The 18,929-nt window shown below is 34.8% G+C and overlaps 2 protein-coding genes across 2 annotated transcripts; both read left to right on the top strand.

Annotated features, from left to right (window-relative positions):
- The first annotated feature begins 2,544 nt into the window (after positions 1-2,544).
- Positions 2,545-5,666, top strand: LOC103472539 (uncharacterized). Its single transcript, XM_008422243.3, has 6 exons — positions 2,545-2,727; positions 3,603-3,748; positions 4,133-4,197; positions 5,088-5,252; positions 5,338-5,442; positions 5,523-5,666. Exons 1-6 carry the CDS (start codon positions 2,611-2,613, stop codon positions 5,567-5,569), a joined length of 645 nt encoding a protein of 214 aa, XP_008420465.1. The 5' UTR covers positions 2,545-2,610; the 3' UTR covers positions 5,570-5,666.
- A 982-nt stretch (positions 5,667-6,648) lies between these two features.
- Positions 6,649-17,373, top strand: LOC103472640 (saxitoxin and tetrodotoxin-binding protein 1-like). The gene is made up of 12 exons (XM_081612838.1): positions 6,649-6,820; positions 8,231-8,376; positions 9,001-9,083; positions 9,946-10,071; positions 11,245-11,364; positions 11,447-11,489; positions 12,427-12,667; positions 15,095-15,240; positions 15,371-15,450; positions 16,745-16,870; positions 17,090-17,206; positions 17,272-17,373. The coding sequence occupies exons 1-12, from the start codon at positions 6,701-6,703 to the stop codon at positions 17,307-17,309; spliced, it is 1,386 nt and encodes a 461-aa protein (XP_081468964.1). The 5' UTR covers positions 6,649-6,700; the 3' UTR covers positions 17,310-17,373.
- Positions 17,374-18,929: the final 1,556 nt, after the last annotated feature.

The raw sequence follows: 18,929 nt of genomic DNA, 5'->3' as shown, positions 1-18,929 counted from the left end.
TAAAGTCAGAATTCTGAGACGAAGGTTATAATTCAGAGTAAAAAAAAGTCTGAATTCTATGGGAATAAAACCTACATTTTTAGATTGAATTCAGAATCATGAGTGAAAAACTGATTTTATTATTGTTATTGTTATTTTCTGTTTTTTTTTGCTTTAATCATCTTCCGTACATTCGGAGTTTCCGTTCATAGGTTTATTTCTAATAGGAAATGCGACAGATGGTGAAGAGAACATCTTTAATCTGCTGTCTGGTTCTGGTTCTGGTTCTGGTTCTGGTTAATGGAGTCAAACTCTCGCTTCTGTCATTTACACCTTAGGAGGGTTTTGTTGTTTTGTTACGTCTCTTGTTTAAGTTTCAGGTCGCTAATTAGTTAAACTCTGACTCCTCCTAGCGTTCATTTGCTGCTACTGCAGCCATAGTAAGGTTTGTTTTCATACTTCAGTCTCTGACTGGATTTCTTAGCATTTTTAAGGTGACATGGAAGAAAAACACTTAAATTATCTTTAAATTAGAACTAGGAAGTGTTTTAAATCTTTGCGTTTGAGTGATTTGTAGATTATATGAGTTATTGACCTGCTGAACTGAAGTATCTTTATAATCTATCAGTAAAATATTTGAGTTTTGTCTTTTTTATTTATATTTTACACCTTAATTAGTTTTCCCACTTTATGATTTGTCCTTTTTTTTTAAAAAAATGTAATTAAAATAATAAAATCTCATCTTTCTGATGAACTTATTTCAGATGTTTTGAGGTCCAGAAAGAAAACGAACTATATGCTCTGTAACTGTGAGTCTTCAGCGAACGCTGAGCTTTGTCAAATGTTTGTTTTCTTGAAAAACAAACAAACGGGGGATCTAGCTCACCTATCCAGGAAAATGAAACCTGTCACTAACTAGTTTTGGTCTGAAGAATATTTTTTTCTTTAATTAGAACATTGAAAAGGACATTTTACAATTAATTTCAAACATGGCAACAACATTGTTCATCTTGGGATGTTTAGAGATTTAAAGTGGAAGCAGAAGATCAATTTAATAAAATATGATCCCCTTCTAACTCACAAATGCTCCTGGGTCACATTTGGACTCCCCTGGATATTTATCTCCATTTAACTCCTGGAATCGCTCAGATAAAAGTCGGATTTCTGCGTTTAACCTTTGGCCGTTTTTTCCCGGTTCTGATAAACTTGTTTTCTGAAACTTTGTTTTGACCTTTTCATCCCTGTTGGTTAATAATGTACTCAGAGTGGAGGGATTTTTATCTGTCAGGACAAATAATAAACACTTGCTTCTTAATATTTACTTAAAAAGTCACATCCGTTGGGGTAAATAATGGTATCGTTGCCCTAAATATTATAAATGTTGCTGAATCTTGTGTCAGTACATTTTGTGTCGTGTCAGTGAACGCAGAGTTCAAATGAATGAAACTATTCAACCACAAATTATTTACACAAATGTAAATATCTTTGGCTACACAGTTATATTTTTTCCTTTCAAAACCTCCAAATGTCTGAAAAAAGTTGAAAAATCCGGATGCTACAAAATCAGCAGATTTTGACCCTCTGTAATCTTAAAATGTTCTCTGTTGGTTAAGTTAATCCCTGGTAAACAATGTTTGTTTGTTTTTTCTTGAAACCAGGTTAAATGTTTCCTTAAAGATATTTTTTTTCCTCACTTAGTATCTCACATCTATATGCAACACCGTCAACAAGAAGTACTGAATTAAACAATAGTTAAAGGTTTTTAAAACAATACTGATCTAATTAGAGAAAGAGACTAACGAACACAGAATAATCAAACTTGAATGAAATAATCAAAACAGAAAATGATTAAATTTAATCTTTGCTAACCCATTTTATCAACTCAGCATATTTTCAGGCACTTTCATCAGGTTTATAATAATTAGCCATGTGGCTAATAGCCTCCAAAAATGGGCGTGGCCTAACCCTTGTGACGCAGAATCATCTAGGGAGGATTGTGTCTGTGGCGTTTTACCTCTATCAAGGAACATCTTCAGTTTAGGGACAGCTAAGGGATTACGCTCCCTGTTTTATTAGTTTTTTTGTTTAGCATCCGATACATTTCTCAGTAATCTGTGCATACAATCTCTGAAATATAACGTTTTAGTATTTTAAATGTCCTTTTAGCAGACTTTCAATAAAAGTCACTGCTATGAATCAGCAGCTTCTCCTGGTTTTTGTTTAGTTTGCAAATCTGAACTTTGCAGCAGTCAGAAAAGGGACAGCGGGGATTCCAGGTGGAAATTCTCCAGGAATTTTCTGGCTGAACAAAGTTGCAGATCTCAACTTCACAGAAATCAATGTCTGTGTGGGATAACCCCACAAAGTCCTTGATTTTAAAAGTCAAGTCAAACAAAAAAACTAATGATTGCTACACAAGCCAGACACTATCATTGCAAACTTTCACACACCTAAAACAAACCTTATAGAGCAAAAACCCAATTAAAAAAAAATTTCTTACACAACCGTTGGAAAGTCCACAGAGTTGTTACCTAATCAGATTGTATAAAAGTCAAGCAGCTCACATGACGTGCTGCTGTGTCTCCGTCGTCTTGCATCCTTTCTTGGCCTGATTGTCTCTGTGTTGTCATCATGAACCTGTGGCTCGGCTCGCTGCTGTTTGCTTCGCTGCTTCTGATTGGCTCAGCTCTCTCACCTGAAGAATGCCAGCCGCTGGTCGCACCCGTCTCTCTGGCCGACCCGTCTGTGGTAAACGCTTCCTCTCGTTCATACCCCAGTGAGATTAACACTCCGTTAATGTCTGGATTTACTCATTTAGCTCCTGCTGCAACAGTAACGTGGTCTCCATTGTTGTTTCTGTTTGCTTTTCACCTCTTCATGGCACAGAATGGTAGTTTTATGTTGTGATTCCTGTCGCTATTTGCATTTCCGTTGCGTAATTTTTCAATAAAAAGTTTTGTCACGAGGACGAGGTAATTTTTCAGCTGTATCAAAATTGGTTTATTTCACAAAACTGCAATGGAAACACTTTTATCACATCATACAAGTCACATGATCAATAATCAGACCAGGAAGAAGAAAACAACAGGAAGTAGATGGAGGATCATGGAGCGCCATGTTTTTTAATGATTTAACGCATTAACAAAAAGTGTGATTTTAATTGCACTTCTTGAAAAAAGCACAGTGCAGGTGAAATTGTGTTTTTTAATTTATACAATCCAGTCACAAAATGAGCATTAGCTCTTTGTGAAACGTTTGTCCAAGTAGGATTTTAATACGAACATCTTTGTCAAAATCTTTTAATGCAAACCTTTACCTGATGTTCTGAAACTAGAAACAGTGAACGTATTCATATCCAAATTGAACTTTGGATATAAATAACCAAACAATAATTTGGTTCTACAGATAACCAAATGGTAAAGTGTCTTGGTTTGCTATTTAGCTACAAAGCTAACCAGCTATGTAGCTGTAACCAGCTTATTTAGCTGGATAGCTGGATAACCAGCATTTTACCATCTGCAAACAGTAAAAACACAACAAATATTTAACATAAAATCAGTTATTTCTTCATATCTCAAACACGTTCATGTTCTGAAAGTAACCAACTTCCTGTTTGTGTGCAGATCTATGGGAAAGTAAATTTCCTTGCAGGCTACACGGATCATGACTTTCATGGTGACATGCTGAAGTTAACCGAAAGCTCCTGGGTGAACATCACAAAGTCGCCCAAAGGCAACAACGAGATTGTCATGATTCAAGGGAGCAATATGTGAGTTCACAGTAAATATACACATCTACTGCATGTATAGAAAGAAAAGCAAAACACAACCATAGAATTACTGAGATGAAAATACATAAAGGAAGGAAAAAACTGTTTATCTGAAAATATTGGATAACTGAGTCTGATCAGGAGGTTTTATGTAAACATGGAGTAGCTTTTCATAAATACAATTTAGATAAATTGTTCTATTGGTGGTTATATGGAAGCATTTTTCAGTTTGTGTGTCAAACTGTTGAACTGACCAGACTAAAATCTCACCAAAGAACGATTTTGTGTAAAAATTGTAATGAACATGTTTTTCTTATCTTACTCTGTTTGAGGAAGCACAATAGTTCAGCTTTAAGGTTGTGAATTCACCTTTTTCCTCAATAGAAATGGAACCTGCTTGAAAAACACCCAGAGCATGAATATAGAGGGCAACACCATAACGTCCTCAAGTAAGTTTCCCAATGTGATCCGACAAAAAGAGTCAAAGTCCTGCAGGAGAGGCCAGCCTGCAGCTTCCAATTAAAAAACAAACATTTCAGGGATTTTACATTTGCTTATTTTTCTTTTTTTTTAAAAATCCAATTCTGCTTACAAACACTGCACATTTTCTCAGTTTTATTGATCATTTTCCAGATTTTTCATCCAAATTTCTATTGATTTTCTTGTTCATATATACTGCTCAAAAAAATAAAGGGAACACTTCAACAACACAATATAACTCCAAGAAAATCAAACTTCTGTGAAATCAAACTGTCCACTTAGGAAGCAACACTGATTGACCCGACGAGGGTCCCCGTGGTCAATCAGTGTTGCTTCCTAAGTGGACAGTTTGATTTCACAGAAGTTTGATTTACTTGGAGTTATATTGTGTTGTTTAAGTGTTCCCTTTATTTTTTTGAGCAGTGTATATTGATAATGTACAAAGGGTTATTGGGGCCACGCTAGGAAAATAAAAAATAAATAAAATTATGAGAAGTGATAACGTTGCGATTTTATTCTTGTAATACTTTATTCTCATTATATTATGACTTTATTCTTGAAATATTTGATCTTACTTTATTGTCCTGTTATTTTGACTTTTTTTCTCATTTAGATTTTATTCTTGTAATACTGTGTCTTTATGCTTGTAATTTTATTACTAAATTCTCGTAAAACTACAAATCTAATCTTGCAATGTTTTGAATTTATTCTCATAATATTGTGACTTTTTTGTCATCATTTTATTACTTATTCTACCATTTATTTCTGTAAAAAAATATTAAATTATTTATTTTCCTAAAAATAAATAAATATGAAAATTAAGATCCATTTTTCCACTTTTTTCCGTATTTATTCCCAGTACTTAACATGACCTCTGAGTCTCACGTGCTGCCGAGCTGCGACGGCTGTTTGGTCCTGATGATAAACAGCACCACCAAAAACGTCAAAATTCTCATTCAGCTATTTAAACTCAGCGCCTCGAACACCCAGGAAGAAATCAGCGCTCGTTCTCTTTACTTTCTAGGTGAGAAGGAATCAGTCGCATGGATGCATTTTCTTGGTTTTCTTCCAAACTGTAGTTTAATTCATTTCCATCATTTGTTTTCCAGGCAGAGGATCGGCCATGGCAGAGTCTGACATGGAGCTTTTTAAGAAGCAGGCCAGCTGCTTGGGCTTCTCTGGAGAACCAAACTTCCTCCACAAGCCTGAGAAAAGTGCGAACAGCTCCGAGGTTTCTCTGCTGTAACGGTTTAATGTGCTGGGATTTTCATTTTCCTTTTGTCTGTTTCCGCAGGTTTTTGCAAAGAAGAGGAGAGCATCCAATTGCCAAGTTCCTTTTAGTCATTCTGCATCTCATTTGCACAGTGACTGAAAGGTTTTTTTTCCTTGTGCAACATGTAGGTTTAAGGCTGCAAAGAAAATAAAACTGATGAATAAATATTGACTCTTTGTGTTCACTTTATGGTGAAGGCGGTCATAAAGAAGAGCCAAAATGCCAAGAGCAGCAAACAAACGTTAAACACACAACAATCCAACACAAGACAAAGACGTGAACGTAAATAACAGAGAATTACGACAATATGAAGAGATGAATAAACAAGAGAAAATGGAGAAATAAGAAAAGGTCAGACATGGAAAACAAATGAAGCAGGAGAAGAGAAAGAAAAGCAAAAATTTTAATAAATTAAGCATGAATTGAATAATTCAGAGGAATAATAAACCTACACTGTAGGTGGTTTAACTTGAAACTTGCTGCCTTGAAAATCCTATTTAAGTCAGTAAGACAGTCGATTTAACGAGACACAAGTTGTCTAAACATCGTTTTTTAAGTTCGTTAATCTTGAATTGTGAGTTTTAACTTAATGCTGTAAATATTTATTTCACAACATGCCAGAAAATAAACTGTCCTCATCTAATTAAAGAGCCATATTTCTCTATTATTTTCACTCAAAAATATCAAGTTAAAATAACTTATTTTACTTCAGAATAATTTAAATTCTTGTTTCAAATTGCATGAACAAAATCTGATAATGAATCTTACTAAACATCCCAATGAATTCAGTTCAGAAACATTTGGTGTGATCAGGACATTAAAATAAACATTTACCTTAATAACACAAGAGTCGGACCAACGTAACGCAGGAGACAGAAACATGCCGCTAAGCATTCTGGGAAATAGCTCCCACTCTTTCTCTTCTTTTAGTTTTTTGAGTGCCAACATAAAAACTAGTTTATTCAACTCCTGGAGGTTTTGACTAAATGAAGTTTGATCAACTGTTTCTCTGGCTTAAGGCTTCATGTTAGATGTTTTCTCTGTGCCTTTAGTTTAAAAACGTTTCCATTGATGAATAAAAAGGTTAAAGGATGACTCTGAACACACATTATCTTTGGACTGAGGGCCCCCGCGGCCACAGAGTCATTATAAATCGACCGTCTCAGTGACTGTGAGTCAGTGTTGGGTCTGAAAGCAGGATGGCTGCAGCAAAGGTTGCATTGTTGCTGCTGTTAGCAGCGATCGGCTGCAATGCAGCACCGGCTCCAGAGGCGTGCCAGCGTCTGGCCAAACGGCTGCCCACCAAAAATCTGCATGAGGTGAGTCTGGTTCTGGTCAGTCTGGTACCTTCATCAGTGTTTTTCAACCTTTTTTGAGCCAAGGTACATTGTTTTAATTGAAAAAATCACGACGCTCACCACCAACCAAAAATGTAAACAATGATAATCTGTAGCCGCCTATATTACATATATAGTCATTCTTATCAAAGTGTCTTGAATAGGATTCAAATAAACACAAAAAAATATTTTGATCACATTTTACATTTCTTATTTCAACCGTGTCCACTTAACATGAATGTAGCAACATTCATGCGTTACTAATTCTCTTGTTTTAATGTAAAATGCTCTGTACCTGCTGCCATCTAGTGGTAATAAAATTACATGATTACGCTGCTAGTCACTACAGCAGAGACGCTCAAAGATGGCATCATTTACAGATAATTCGTTTTCAAAAAATCTTTTAAGACCAATTACCGTATTTTCTAGACTATGAGAGCACCATACTATAAACCGCACCTTCAATTTTTTTCAAATGGTGTCTAGTTTCTAATGCAAATGTCTTAGACTATGAGAGCACCATACTATAAACCGCACCTTCAATTTTTTTCAAAGGGTGTCTAGTTTCTAATGCAAATGTCTTAGTACACTTGAAAGCAGACAAAAGTAACTTAGATCATATTAATATCATATTATTAAGATATGGGAGTTTGTTTATTGGTGAAAAGCGTTCTAGTTCCACTGGCAGATTATTTCACTTGGGAAAAATGTTTTACGTGAAATAATCTAGAATCAAGCTTTTTTATCCTGCTAAACATTACTTGTTAGTATTGACTTAGTTCAAGTGCACAAAGTTATTTTAACTAGAAACTAGATCAAGATTACAACATTAATTTTTTTCTATTGTTTAATCATGTCAAACAATTGGAAACACTTGCACATTTTACTCACTGGAAAAACTCAAAATCATACCAAGTATTTTTAGTTAAGTTTCTACTTTAAACATCTTAATACACTTGAAATAAGACGGCTAACTTAGAAGTAGGTTTTCCAAACGATTTAAGAACTTTAAGACAATAATTCTTTAAATAATTGAAAAAGTAGTCGTTTTGCTGGTAGAGAAATTTCTTTTTTAAATCAAATACTCTGTACTAGTAAAAACTAGTAACTTTTTAATTAATATTGTAGAAGTACTGACCTAAAAGAAACCTAAATCTTTCTGAAAAGTTGCTTGTAAGTTGTTTTGTTCTAGATATTTGTTCTAGAACAAAACATAAAATACTGAAGAGTTTGTGTTTTTGTATCCCTGCTTAAATTTACCTGAAGCTTTTGCAGTGATTTACTCTAAAAGTCATATTACCAGTAACACAGCAGCTCAGTCTGCTTAAAAACATTTTGTTAGTAATTGCTTGACTGTTAATCAAACATTCCCTCTTTTCTGTGTTTCTGCAGATTTTCGGTGAATGGGTTCTGGTCTGGTCCGTCTCTGACTTCCACGTTGGCCAAGATTTACTGAGGAACTTGACCAGCTCCCACGTTGAGTTCAAACTCCATGCTGACAACAAAACAATCGAGTACAACGAGAAGAACACATTCTCGTAAGTTTTAACATTAATAAAACCTTAAAATCCCTCAGAAACTGAAGCTAAATTTAAAGCTACACTGTAAAAACACAAAGTCATATCATGTATTTTTACCAAGTAATTTTTGGTCTCTTGTGCAAATATCTTAGGACACGTGTTTTAAGTGAAGAATTCCTTCATAAAAATTATTAGTTTCTAACTTGAGGAAAAGTTTTTTTTATAAGTGAAATAATCTGCCAGCGGAACTGGAACTGGTTGCTAGGTGACGCGCTAGGCTTGACTGGGGTTGCTAGGTAACGTCGCAGTGATGGCTTATTGTGAAATAAATGAAAAAATCTTCCAGTGGAACTTTTTTAAATCATAATTAATGAATAATTGACTCAAAACAAACTTCTATGTGTTGCTAAAAAGTTCATTGTAATTTAATTTAAGTGTACTAAGATATTCGCACTGGAAACTAGATGAAAAATGCTTGGTAGATTCTGTGTCTTTGCAGGGGAAAAAATAGATTAGAATGTGACGTTACAATAAAAAGTTGGAAATGAGATGTCTGGAGTTGATTCAATAAATCCTTTTTTTGAGAGTTTAAAGTTCAACAGACTGCTGGTGTCGTTTCTAATCTGTTTCATCGACTTCTAGCAATTCCTGCACCTCCTACTTTATCAACTTGACGGCTCCCTCTGACGACGCTGAACACCACACATGGACGATTCATTCAATCAGCAAGTTGCACAAAAACACAGAACAGGACAGACATGTTGGCTGTGAATATTTTTACTGAGTCAGCGTTTTAAAGAAAAACAAGACAGAGTGAACAACAGGAAATAAAGAAAACAGGGGTTGTAACTAATCATTATCTTTAGTAATCAATTAATTTATTGATTATTCTGATGATTAATTGGTAAATCGGATTTAAAAATTCTACAGATTTTTAATTTGACCACTTTAACCACTAGATACATATTAGAAGATGGAAATAAACAAATCATGAAATTCCTTTTCTAAATGAGAAAATAAATGTTCATTTCTTAAAATTCAATAAAGTTGGCAAGTAAAGCTGAAACTACACTGGTTGAGGAATTTTGGCTAAAATGTATTTAGACAAAGGTGTTTTTATCTTAAATGCAAAATGTATGTATTTTTGTACAGTTTTGGTTTAATTACAGCTCTGAATATTAAATTTTTTTCAGTAAATAGTTTCTTTTGAGCCTATATTCTCCAGTTAACAATTAATGGATTACTAAATTAGTTAATTCAATAATCAATTAATCACAATGAATTGGACCCAGTAAAACTGGGTGAAAAATCAAACACAACATAACTTCTTTAGAATAAACCCTAACAATCATTTGACTGTCACACAATAATGCCTCATTTATAACATGGGAAAATCCCCTAAAAGTGAAATAATCTCCCAGTGGAAGTATTTATTTAAAACAAGCCCTTACCTCTTGCTTAAAAGTGACCTGTAACGTCTTTTTGTCAAATTTTAAGTGCACAAAGATATTTGCACTATAAATATTCACCATATATATTTGGCATATTTGGTGTTTTGTGTAACCAGCCTGTATTTCTGTGTATCAGGATTGGAGAAGAACGGAGTGGAGGTCGAATATAACGACACCGGGGATGTTGAATTCTACGAGAGCTGCGACGACTGTTTGCTGATGACCTACAAAAGCTCACGAATGAAATTCCTGCTTAGCTACAGTAAAAGAGACACTCACTCACTCTAATCAATTAATTTTATTTGTATAGCACATTTCAGCAGCAAGGCATTCCAAAGTGCTTTACATAATTAAAATAAAAACAGCATGTGACAGTGAATAAACAGTTGGAAAGAAAAAAGATAAAAACATTAAAACTCGCAGCCCTTGTAGGACTTCAGTTAAACGACTCACACCTCAGTTTGAGGCGTTTCAGTTAAACGCCATTTAACTGAAACGTTAAATGGCGTTTCAGTTAAAACGCCATTTAACAAGGATTTTCACACCTCAGAGTTATAGTTAAAACATAATTTAACAAGGTTTCTCACACCTCAGAGTTTTAGTTAAGATGCCATTTAACAAGGATTCTCACACCTCAGAGTTTTAGTTAAGATGCCATTTAACAAGGATTCTCACACCTCAGAGTTTTAGTTAAGATGCCATTTAACAAAGATTCTTATACCTCAGAGTTTTAGTTAAGACGTCATTTAACAAGGATTCTCACACCTCAGAGTTTTAGTTAAAACGCCATTTAACAAGGATTCTCACACCTCAGAGTTATAGTTAAAACATAATTTAACAAGGTTTCTCACACCTCAGAGTTTTAGTTAAGATGCCATTTAACAAGGATTCTCACACCTCAGAGTTTTAGTTAAGACGCCATTTAACAAGGATTCTCACACCTCAGAGTTTTAGTTAAAACATAATTTAACAAGGATTCTTACACCTCAGAGTTTTAGTTAAGACGCCATTTAACAAGGATTCTCATACCTCAGAGTTTTAGTTAAAACGCCATTTAACAAGGTTTCTCACACCCCTAGATATAGATTTGTTTAACTGGGATGTTTTCCGGGAGGGCTTTACATAGGCAGTGTGAAAGAGAAATAAAAAGAAGTTAATAACTAGATGAAAAGTAAAGATAAAAACATTATAAACATCGAAGATATCAAAACCTTAATTTAGCCATAAGCAACTATAAACAGGTGGGTTTTAAGTTGAGATTTAAAGGAACCCAGTGTTTCAGCTGTTTTACAGTTTTCTGGAAGTTTGTTCCAAATTTGTGGTGCGTAGAAGCTGAATGCTACTTCACCTCGTTTTGTTCACTAAGGATAATTTACGTAATGATTTATTATTTGTGAAGTTTTGTTGAAGCGATCTTGTTTTGTTGGTGAATCAGGGAAGGAGGGTTCGCACCGGGATGTGGAGCAACACAAAGTCGCCCACGATGACAATAAGAAACTGGCCGAGTGTCTGGGAGTCCCACATGACAAACCATTCATCTACGACGGAGTGACAGGTCTGCCACTGTGAACAGAAACACCACGACGCCACCAGCAACTCCAGATAATTCATAGTTCATCTTTTATTTCCCTTAACAGATTTCTGCCACAAGAAGTCCGCTCCAGAATCAAATGCCGGCCAGTCCTGAGTGGAACGAAGAGGAAGAGTCGGCCTCCATGGAGAAAGAGCGATTAAAACACATCAAAACACTATCAGCATGATTGGTTTTCTCTTGCTTTTCTAAATTTACTAATTATTTTTTGTTTAGTGATGCAAATATTTTAATACAGTTTAAGACAAAACTAACTTGTAAGTAACTTTTGAACAAGATATAGGAACTTGTTTTAAGTCACTTATTTTTTAATATTGGTGAAAGAATGTTAGCTCCACTTACTTTCTGCCAGTGGAGCTAACACTTTTTCATCAATATGAAGGGATAATTAACCTAAAACAAGCTTGTATATCATAAATCAAGCTCATATAACTTGATAAAATTTGATTTTTGCAGTGTAGCTTCAATTTAACGTCAGTTTCTCATGGGATTAATTTTTATGTGTTTTCTGCTCATTCACACTTTTTCAGTCACTTTTTCTTCATAGACTCATCAATAATCTTTGGTGGATGATTCTCAGTCATTTTGAGTCATTTTGTAGTTATTTGGATATTTAATTTATGAATGAACAAAAAAACAGCGTTGAACAAAAACTCATTGAAAAACAAACAGGGATCACAGGGAGCCAGAGAGAACAAAAAACAGGAAACCAGGAACAAAAACCAGCAGGGTGAAACAAGAAAGTAACAGGATTAAACTGGAGGAACCAGCAAGGAGGTGAATATATACTGGGAGAGTGAATAGACCAGGTTAATTGACTAACTGGCTGCAGGTGTGTGGGAGAGAAAACGCACAGCACAACAGGAATCCTCTATAACTAGACACACAGAATAAGTAAAATAACAAACAGGAATCACTGAGAAAGAACTGAACTAAACTAAAATAGATACAAGAATCAATAAAAACACCAAACCAGGTCCTGACACTTTCAGGATACAAACAGGAAGCAATAAAATCTGAGATGAGTAAATTTTACCTTTGGCCAGTTCAGGCCCAGAACCAGTATAAACCAAACGGTCGTTTTCCAGTTAGTTCCTCCCCTGACAGAGTGCGGTGCGTTTGTGTTTTTATTCAATCTCAGATCAGGATGACTGTAGCAAAGGTTGCATTGCTGCTGCTGCTAGCCGTGATCGGCTCCACTGCAGCTCCGTCTGCAGAAGAGTGTCAGGTTGTGACCAAACGGCTGCCCAGAGAAGATCTGCACAAGGTGAGTTTGGTTCTGGACCGGGTGGCGTCTCACTTTATCACCAAATGTCTTCATTTTAAAAAAATCCTGACTATTTTTACATGTTAAGTGTTCCTTCTGAATCAGAGGAGGAGATTTAGATTGTTTGAACTTTTTACAACAGAATTAAATCATTCTTACAAAAACAACAGACATAATGTCAACTACTGATATAAAACAGTGTAAACAAAGTGCTGTGAACCAGTAGGAACTATAAAATCTAAAGGAATCCGTTCTTGAATCTGGTGGTTTTTGTTTTAAGACACATTTCAAGGTTCAAATGATTGGAAGTGATCAACACTGTTCTATAATTTTAGTACAGTGGTTCTTAACCTTTTTTGAGGTACCGAACCCACTAGTTTCATATGCGCACTAACTGAACCCTTCTGTAGTGATAAATAAAATATAATTTTTTTTCCCCCTCCAAATTCTAGTTGGAGGACTCTAGTTGGGTCACTTTAAGAAGATCACTAAGTCTTCTTAAAAGATAGAGTCTCAGAACAGTTCTTCAAACTATAGTCAGTGTTTTCAGCAAAGCTGAGCCGACTGTCCAGGAACAACCAAGGTATTTAAAATTTGCCACAGTTTCAACAGGTTGGCCATCGAGAGAAACTGGAACCACTTTAAGGTCTTGTTTAGATCATTTAATTAGCTCTACATTCTTAAGAGAAAGAAAAACTAATAATAAATAACAAAGACTTTGCGGTATTCTGATTTAGTTATGTAATTATATTAGTGGGGCTGCACAGTGGCGCAGTTGGTAGAGCTGTTGCCTTGCAGCAAGAAGGTTCTGGGTTCAATTCCCAGTCTGGGGTCCCTCTGCATGGAGCCTGCATGTTCTCCCTGTGCATGCGTGGGCTCTCTCCAGGTACCCTGGTTTCCTCCCACAGTCCAAAAACATGACTGTCAGGTTAATTGGCCTCTCCAAATTGCCCCTAGGTGTGTGTGTGTGTGTGTGTTTGCATGGTTGTGTGTAAGGAGCAGATTTAGAAGTACACAGAAAGCTACAGAATTTGGTAAAAACTGAGCTGCGCTGAAGTAAATTAAAGACACAAGTTGATATACATGCTGGGAGTGGAACTCTTTCATCACAACATTTACACAAGTGTGTCTTTACCTCCGCAGCAGATGCTCCACCGAACCCCTGAGACCGACTCATCAAACCCCTGGGGTTCAATAGAACCCAGGTTAATAACCACTGATTTAGTATAAATCAGTTCAACATTTAACACACTATGTCATGATGACATGTCATACTTTTCACATCGAGTTTACATAACAACTGATTAGCCATGACCTTAACCTTTGACCCTCGATGTGTTTATATTTGTCTTTCTGAGTGCATGTATGAACTTGAATTATTGTGTCACAAAATCCTTTTCAGTATCATCGAGCTTTGAAAAGCACTGACATCGTTTTCCAATTCAAAAATACTTTATTGATCCCAAAGGCAAATTAAATGCTGTTTATATATAGTAACCTGGATATTTTTATGAAATCTAATTTTTTAGGAGCAGACCGGAAGCAGTTTCACTAGTTGCGTTTCTATTGGCCATAAAATAAATTCACTCAATTGAAACACTACAATTTTTAATTAAATTAAAAGTTTTGACGCCGGGATTATGTAGTTTTTCGGCTGTATTAATGTTTATTTCTGCAATGGAAACCCTTTTTTTCGCGTCACATGATCAACAACCGGATGTTGCCGCTGGCGCAAACCCACGAAGAAGAAAATGACAGGAAGTAGTTGGAGGATCATGGCGCAGCGTGTTTTTAAATAACTTATCGTGTGAACAAACGTATTCATGTGTAATTTTAATTCCGTTTTTTATTTAATGGAAACGGAAATTATCGATATTAATTAATTATTGACTAAATAAGCTTTTATTTCCTGAAGAAAAGTTACTTGTAAGTTAGTTTTGTCTTATTTCAAGTATATTAAGATATTAGCACTTGAAACTAGACCAATAATATTTGATAAGAATGTGTGTTTTTTCAGTAGATGACATTTTTAATAAAGGTTACTTATGTATTTAGCAAAATATATATTTACAGAATATATTTATTAAATACATCAACATATTTTTTGATGTCATGAAAAAGCATCGTTTCCAAACTAATAAGGGGCATAGCTCTAAAAAAAATATTTGTGGTACTTTATTGTCACTTTGTAATAGAAATTCAGTATTATCACCCCATGAAGAAAATATTAAATTATTAAAACCTTTATTTATTAATCTGTTATTGTTTATGAATTTAAAAACATTTCATTATTATTTTGAGCTATTTGACAGCATTGTCCCTTGAAAAGGTTAACCATTAACTCAATATGTGGAAGCTTTTATTAATATTTTATATTAAATATAACTTCTTTATTTAATATCTAAAGTATCTGCTATCTTCTTGCAGAATAACGGTGACTGGGTTCTGGTCTGGTCCGTGTCTGACAATGAGTTCATCCAGTTCATGCTGGAACGAATCTCCACCTCTCACCTGGAGTTCCAGCTGCAGCCTGACAACACAACAGTCAAGTTAACCGTGAGGAACATTTACCTGTAAGTCCTGCAGCTCAGGTGTGCAATTATACAGAAACACAGCTACAGTAAAGACAGTCGCTCTGAGTGGACTGCATGTAAACTCTGATATAAGCCGTTTTATTTTCTGAGTTTCTCTCTGCTTTTTCAGTCATGACAGCTCCTGCACTGTCTACTTCATCAACATAACGGTTCCCACAGACAATGCTGAAAACAGCACTGTACATAAGAGTAAGTTGTACTCAAATGGAATCTAAATAAGCATATATGCATGTATATCAGCAGAACAGATAAAAGTGTCAGGAAGCAATTGATTAGGCCAGTGCTAAAAAAAAAAAAATTTTTGTAATTTTATTTATTTATTTTGGGTCAGATTCCAACTTTAACTGGCTGTTAAATATTTTTGGATTATGAGCTACAAACAAAGTTAGTTAACAGACCCAGGTCCATAATTACACACAAAAAAAATGCAAAACAAAAATCTATATTGTCAGAATAAAGTCAAACTAATATGTGAATAAACTGTGAGTATTTGGTTTTTTCTGTGCGTTTATTTAGGTTTCTGTGTCTCAACCCGTTAGTTGATCATCCCCAGCTGTCCCTCGTTTCCCTTGATTACCTTCCTGGTGTATTTAATCCCAGCTGTGTTCCCTTGTCATGTCACATGTCCTTGTCTTTGCCTGTTACCAGTGTTACCAGTGCTATCAGTTCTATTTTGAGCTCCTATCCTCAGCTGTGCTGCCTGGATGTTCTGTACTTCCATTATTAAATCAGTTTTTCTCACCATAACCTGAGTCCGCCACGTCTACCTCACCATCCTACAACTGCACTTTATGACAAAGTCATAATAGTACAAGAATAAAGTTGTAATATTTTGACTCTATTCTTGTAATTTTATTCATTTATTTATTTATTATTTTTTAATTATATTTGTCAGCTTTTCATTAAAGTTTCAAAACTACAACAGTATGATATTCTTGTAATTTTTATGACTGTAATTTCATTTAAAAAAAGATAAAAATATACAAATAAATAAAATTACAAGAATAAAGTTAAACAAGAATAAAGTCATAATATTACAACTTTATTCTTGTATGTTTATGACTTTATTGTCATATTATTTTGACTTTATTCTCATAATATAGATTTTTGTTTTGCATTTTTTGTGTGTAATTATTGACCCGGTTCTGTTAACGAACTTTGATTGGAGCCCATAATATAATATATTTAACGACTTACCCATTCTAAGGGTGAATCTGGACAAAGATAAGTGGAAACTGAGTGTAACATGAAGTTTTCAGATGTATATTCAGTTTAATAAAATTAAGAGATTTTAACCATTTTTTTATATCTAGTTCTATTCCCAATTCATTAAAACTCAGAAACAAAATAAAACTGATAAGCCATCGTTTGCAGACATAAGTTTAAACATTTTTGTACACAGATGCAAGACAGAAGTTGTGAATTAGTATAAAAGTGTTAAATAAAAATGTTATGAGGAGTTTGTTGTGTTTTTTTGTGTTAGGAATGGAGAAGTACGGAGACGTGGTGGAGCAAACTGTGACTGCTGACGTGATTTTCTATGAAACCTGCTCCGACTGCATGTTGCTGACCTACCAAACAAGAAAGTACCGACTGCTGTTCAGCTACAGTAATTCACACAGTCCAACACTTCATTCACAAATTTGCTGCAGTTTGTTCAGGCCAGGGAGTCAGACTCATTTTTATTTTGGGCCTCATAAACATCATGGAGTCTAGAGGGCCACGTAAAAAGCTCTGGTGGGCCAGATTTGGCCCCTGGGCCTCGAGTTTGACATATGTAGTTTAGACAACGCTTCCACTCATTCTTCCTTTTTTTTTTGTGATTCAGAGAAGGAAGGTTCCCACCGGGACATGGAGCCGAATAAAGCAGCCAATAATGATAGAAAACTGGCTGAATGTCTGGGATTCCCTGTTGAAAAGCAGTACTATTACGACGGAGTTGCAGGTAAGTTCCTGCGGTGAGCGTGACCAATTCATTATTGCACTAATTACTCTTTATTTTTATTACAGATATCTGTCCCAAGGAATCCGCTCCAGAACAGCCCTGAGTGGAAACGAGGAGAAATCAACTTCAGGAAGACTTTAAAGATTAATTAAATGCATAAAAACAGTCAAAAAGTTTAGCTTCTTCTTTTTTTTATGAATTTTATTTTATTAAGTTCAATATAATTGCCTAAATGTGGTTTTCCAAAGAGAAATATATCAGGTGCTCTCGGCTCTCAATTTAAGCAAAAAGGCTTCAGATGTGAATTTAACAGTTTTTGTTGACTGTTAAGTTTCACAGCTGCAAATGTTATTTTTAAGCTGCAAATAGTTGTTAGAGTGGTTTTTTTTTTGCTCACATTCAGTTTTTTTCCTCAGCTCTTAGAGTGAAACTAACCTGAAAACTCATCAGTAAAGTCTCATCCTTGATTTGGGGTCAAGGGGCGCCTCAAAATGGAAACCAGAAAAAATAAATAAGTGTTGAAAGCAGCTGTTAATCCTTAAATAAAGATAAAGATTTGAACTTTCATCATTTTATTTTTAAAAAGTCTCTATTTTAGGGAAATAAATAAAAAATTTTCTTACTTGTAAGGTTTAAAACTCATTTAAAACATTAAAAACACTAATGAACCTAGAACAACTACTGGGACAGCGCCACCTTGTGGTTGTTTAGCACCAAGCCGTTAATGTGTTAATGTGTATTTTTAATTGCAGTCAGCTACGCTAATCTCCTTAGATCTTAGTTGTTTAATAATTGGTATAAAATAAATTTGGATGCAGTGTATAACAATTAGCACATAATTCTGATGTAATTTTATTTATTGTATGTAATTTTATTTAAATCTGTCTAGATTTAGATTTTACTGTCATGATTTGTTTAGATTTCTGGACATGAATTGTGTTTATCTTCTAGCTGAATACGCTTTTTTGGAAAGGTGCTACTTAAATTAACTGAATTTGACTGGATCAACTAAAAACTGGACTGATAAAAACTAATCCTCTCATGTCTGTCTGGGTGCAGACAGAAGATCTCGTTCTGTTTTATCTGTTTCCAGACACAAAGCAGGAGTTTCTGTTTTGTGTCTGACCGCTCTGGTGTTTACTCAATATGGCCCCTTCCTAAGACTCATCAACATGTGTGAAGCAAATTTATCAGTTCATTAACTTTATATTCAAATAAATTTAACAGATCCGATCCTTAACATTTCTTAGGAAGAAATTCTTGAGCTTTTTCTGTTCAGGATTCATAAGATATCTGATTGCTTCAGCTTCAAAGGCTGTAATCTTCTAATAAAAACTCAGTGATTAGTTTTTATATAAACTTTAACATGAAAAATTATCTTTACATAATTAAAGGTCACTAAAAGGGTACTCAACAAATTTGCTGTTTCAAACAAGAGAGCCTGGTTTAAAATTGTTGCATTTTGTGGGTATCATGATTTTCTGCATGTGTTCTTTTGATTATTTGGATGCGAAATGTAATTTTTGCAAAAAAAAAGTTAAATATTTTGGCCCTTTGCAACTCTGAAGTAAAGAGAGTTGAGCTCAAGATTAATTAAATTGCTAGATATATGTTCAAATTCCAGCATTGTTTTGGAGGTTGTGGGGCTGCTTAGTTTGTTTATAGTTTGGGCCGGCTCTGTCTCTATCAGATGACTTCTTAATAAGGCATAACGGGGCTTCTT

This window comes from Poecilia reticulata, chromosome 11 (genome assembly GCF_904066995.2).
Source record: "Poecilia reticulata chromosome 11, P_reticulata-male-v2, whole genome shotgun sequence".
NCBI classification, from domain to species: domain Eukaryota; kingdom Metazoa; phylum Chordata; class Actinopteri; order Cyprinodontiformes; family Poeciliidae; genus Poecilia; species Poecilia reticulata.
This window is presented reverse-complemented; position numbering and strand designations above follow the sequence as displayed.

Coding starts and splice junctions, on each gene's coding strand:
- LOC103472640 (XM_081612838.1), top strand. CDS start 6,701: ATGGCTGCAGCAAAGGTTGCATTGTTGCTGCTGTTAGCAGCGATCGGC. Junction 10,072..11,244: donor GAAATTCCTGCTTAGCTACA/GTAAAAGAGACA, acceptor TTGGTGAATCAG/GGAAGGAGGGTTCGCACCGG. Junction 12,668..15,094: donor CCAGAGAAGATCTGCACAAG/GTGAGTTTGGTT, acceptor ATCTTCTTGCAG/AATAACGGTGACTGGGTTCT.
- LOC103472539 (XM_008422243.3), top strand. CDS start 2,611: ATGAACCTGTGGCTCGGCTCGCTGCTGTTTGCTTCGCTGCTTCTGATT. Junction 3,749..4,132: donor ATGATTCAAGGGAGCAATAT/GTGAGTTCACAG, acceptor TTTCCTCAATAG/AAATGGAACCTGCTTGAAAA. Junction 5,443..5,522: donor CCTCCACAAGCCTGAGAAAA/GTGCGAACAGCT, acceptor CTGTTTCCGCAG/GTTTTTGCAAAGAAGAGGAG.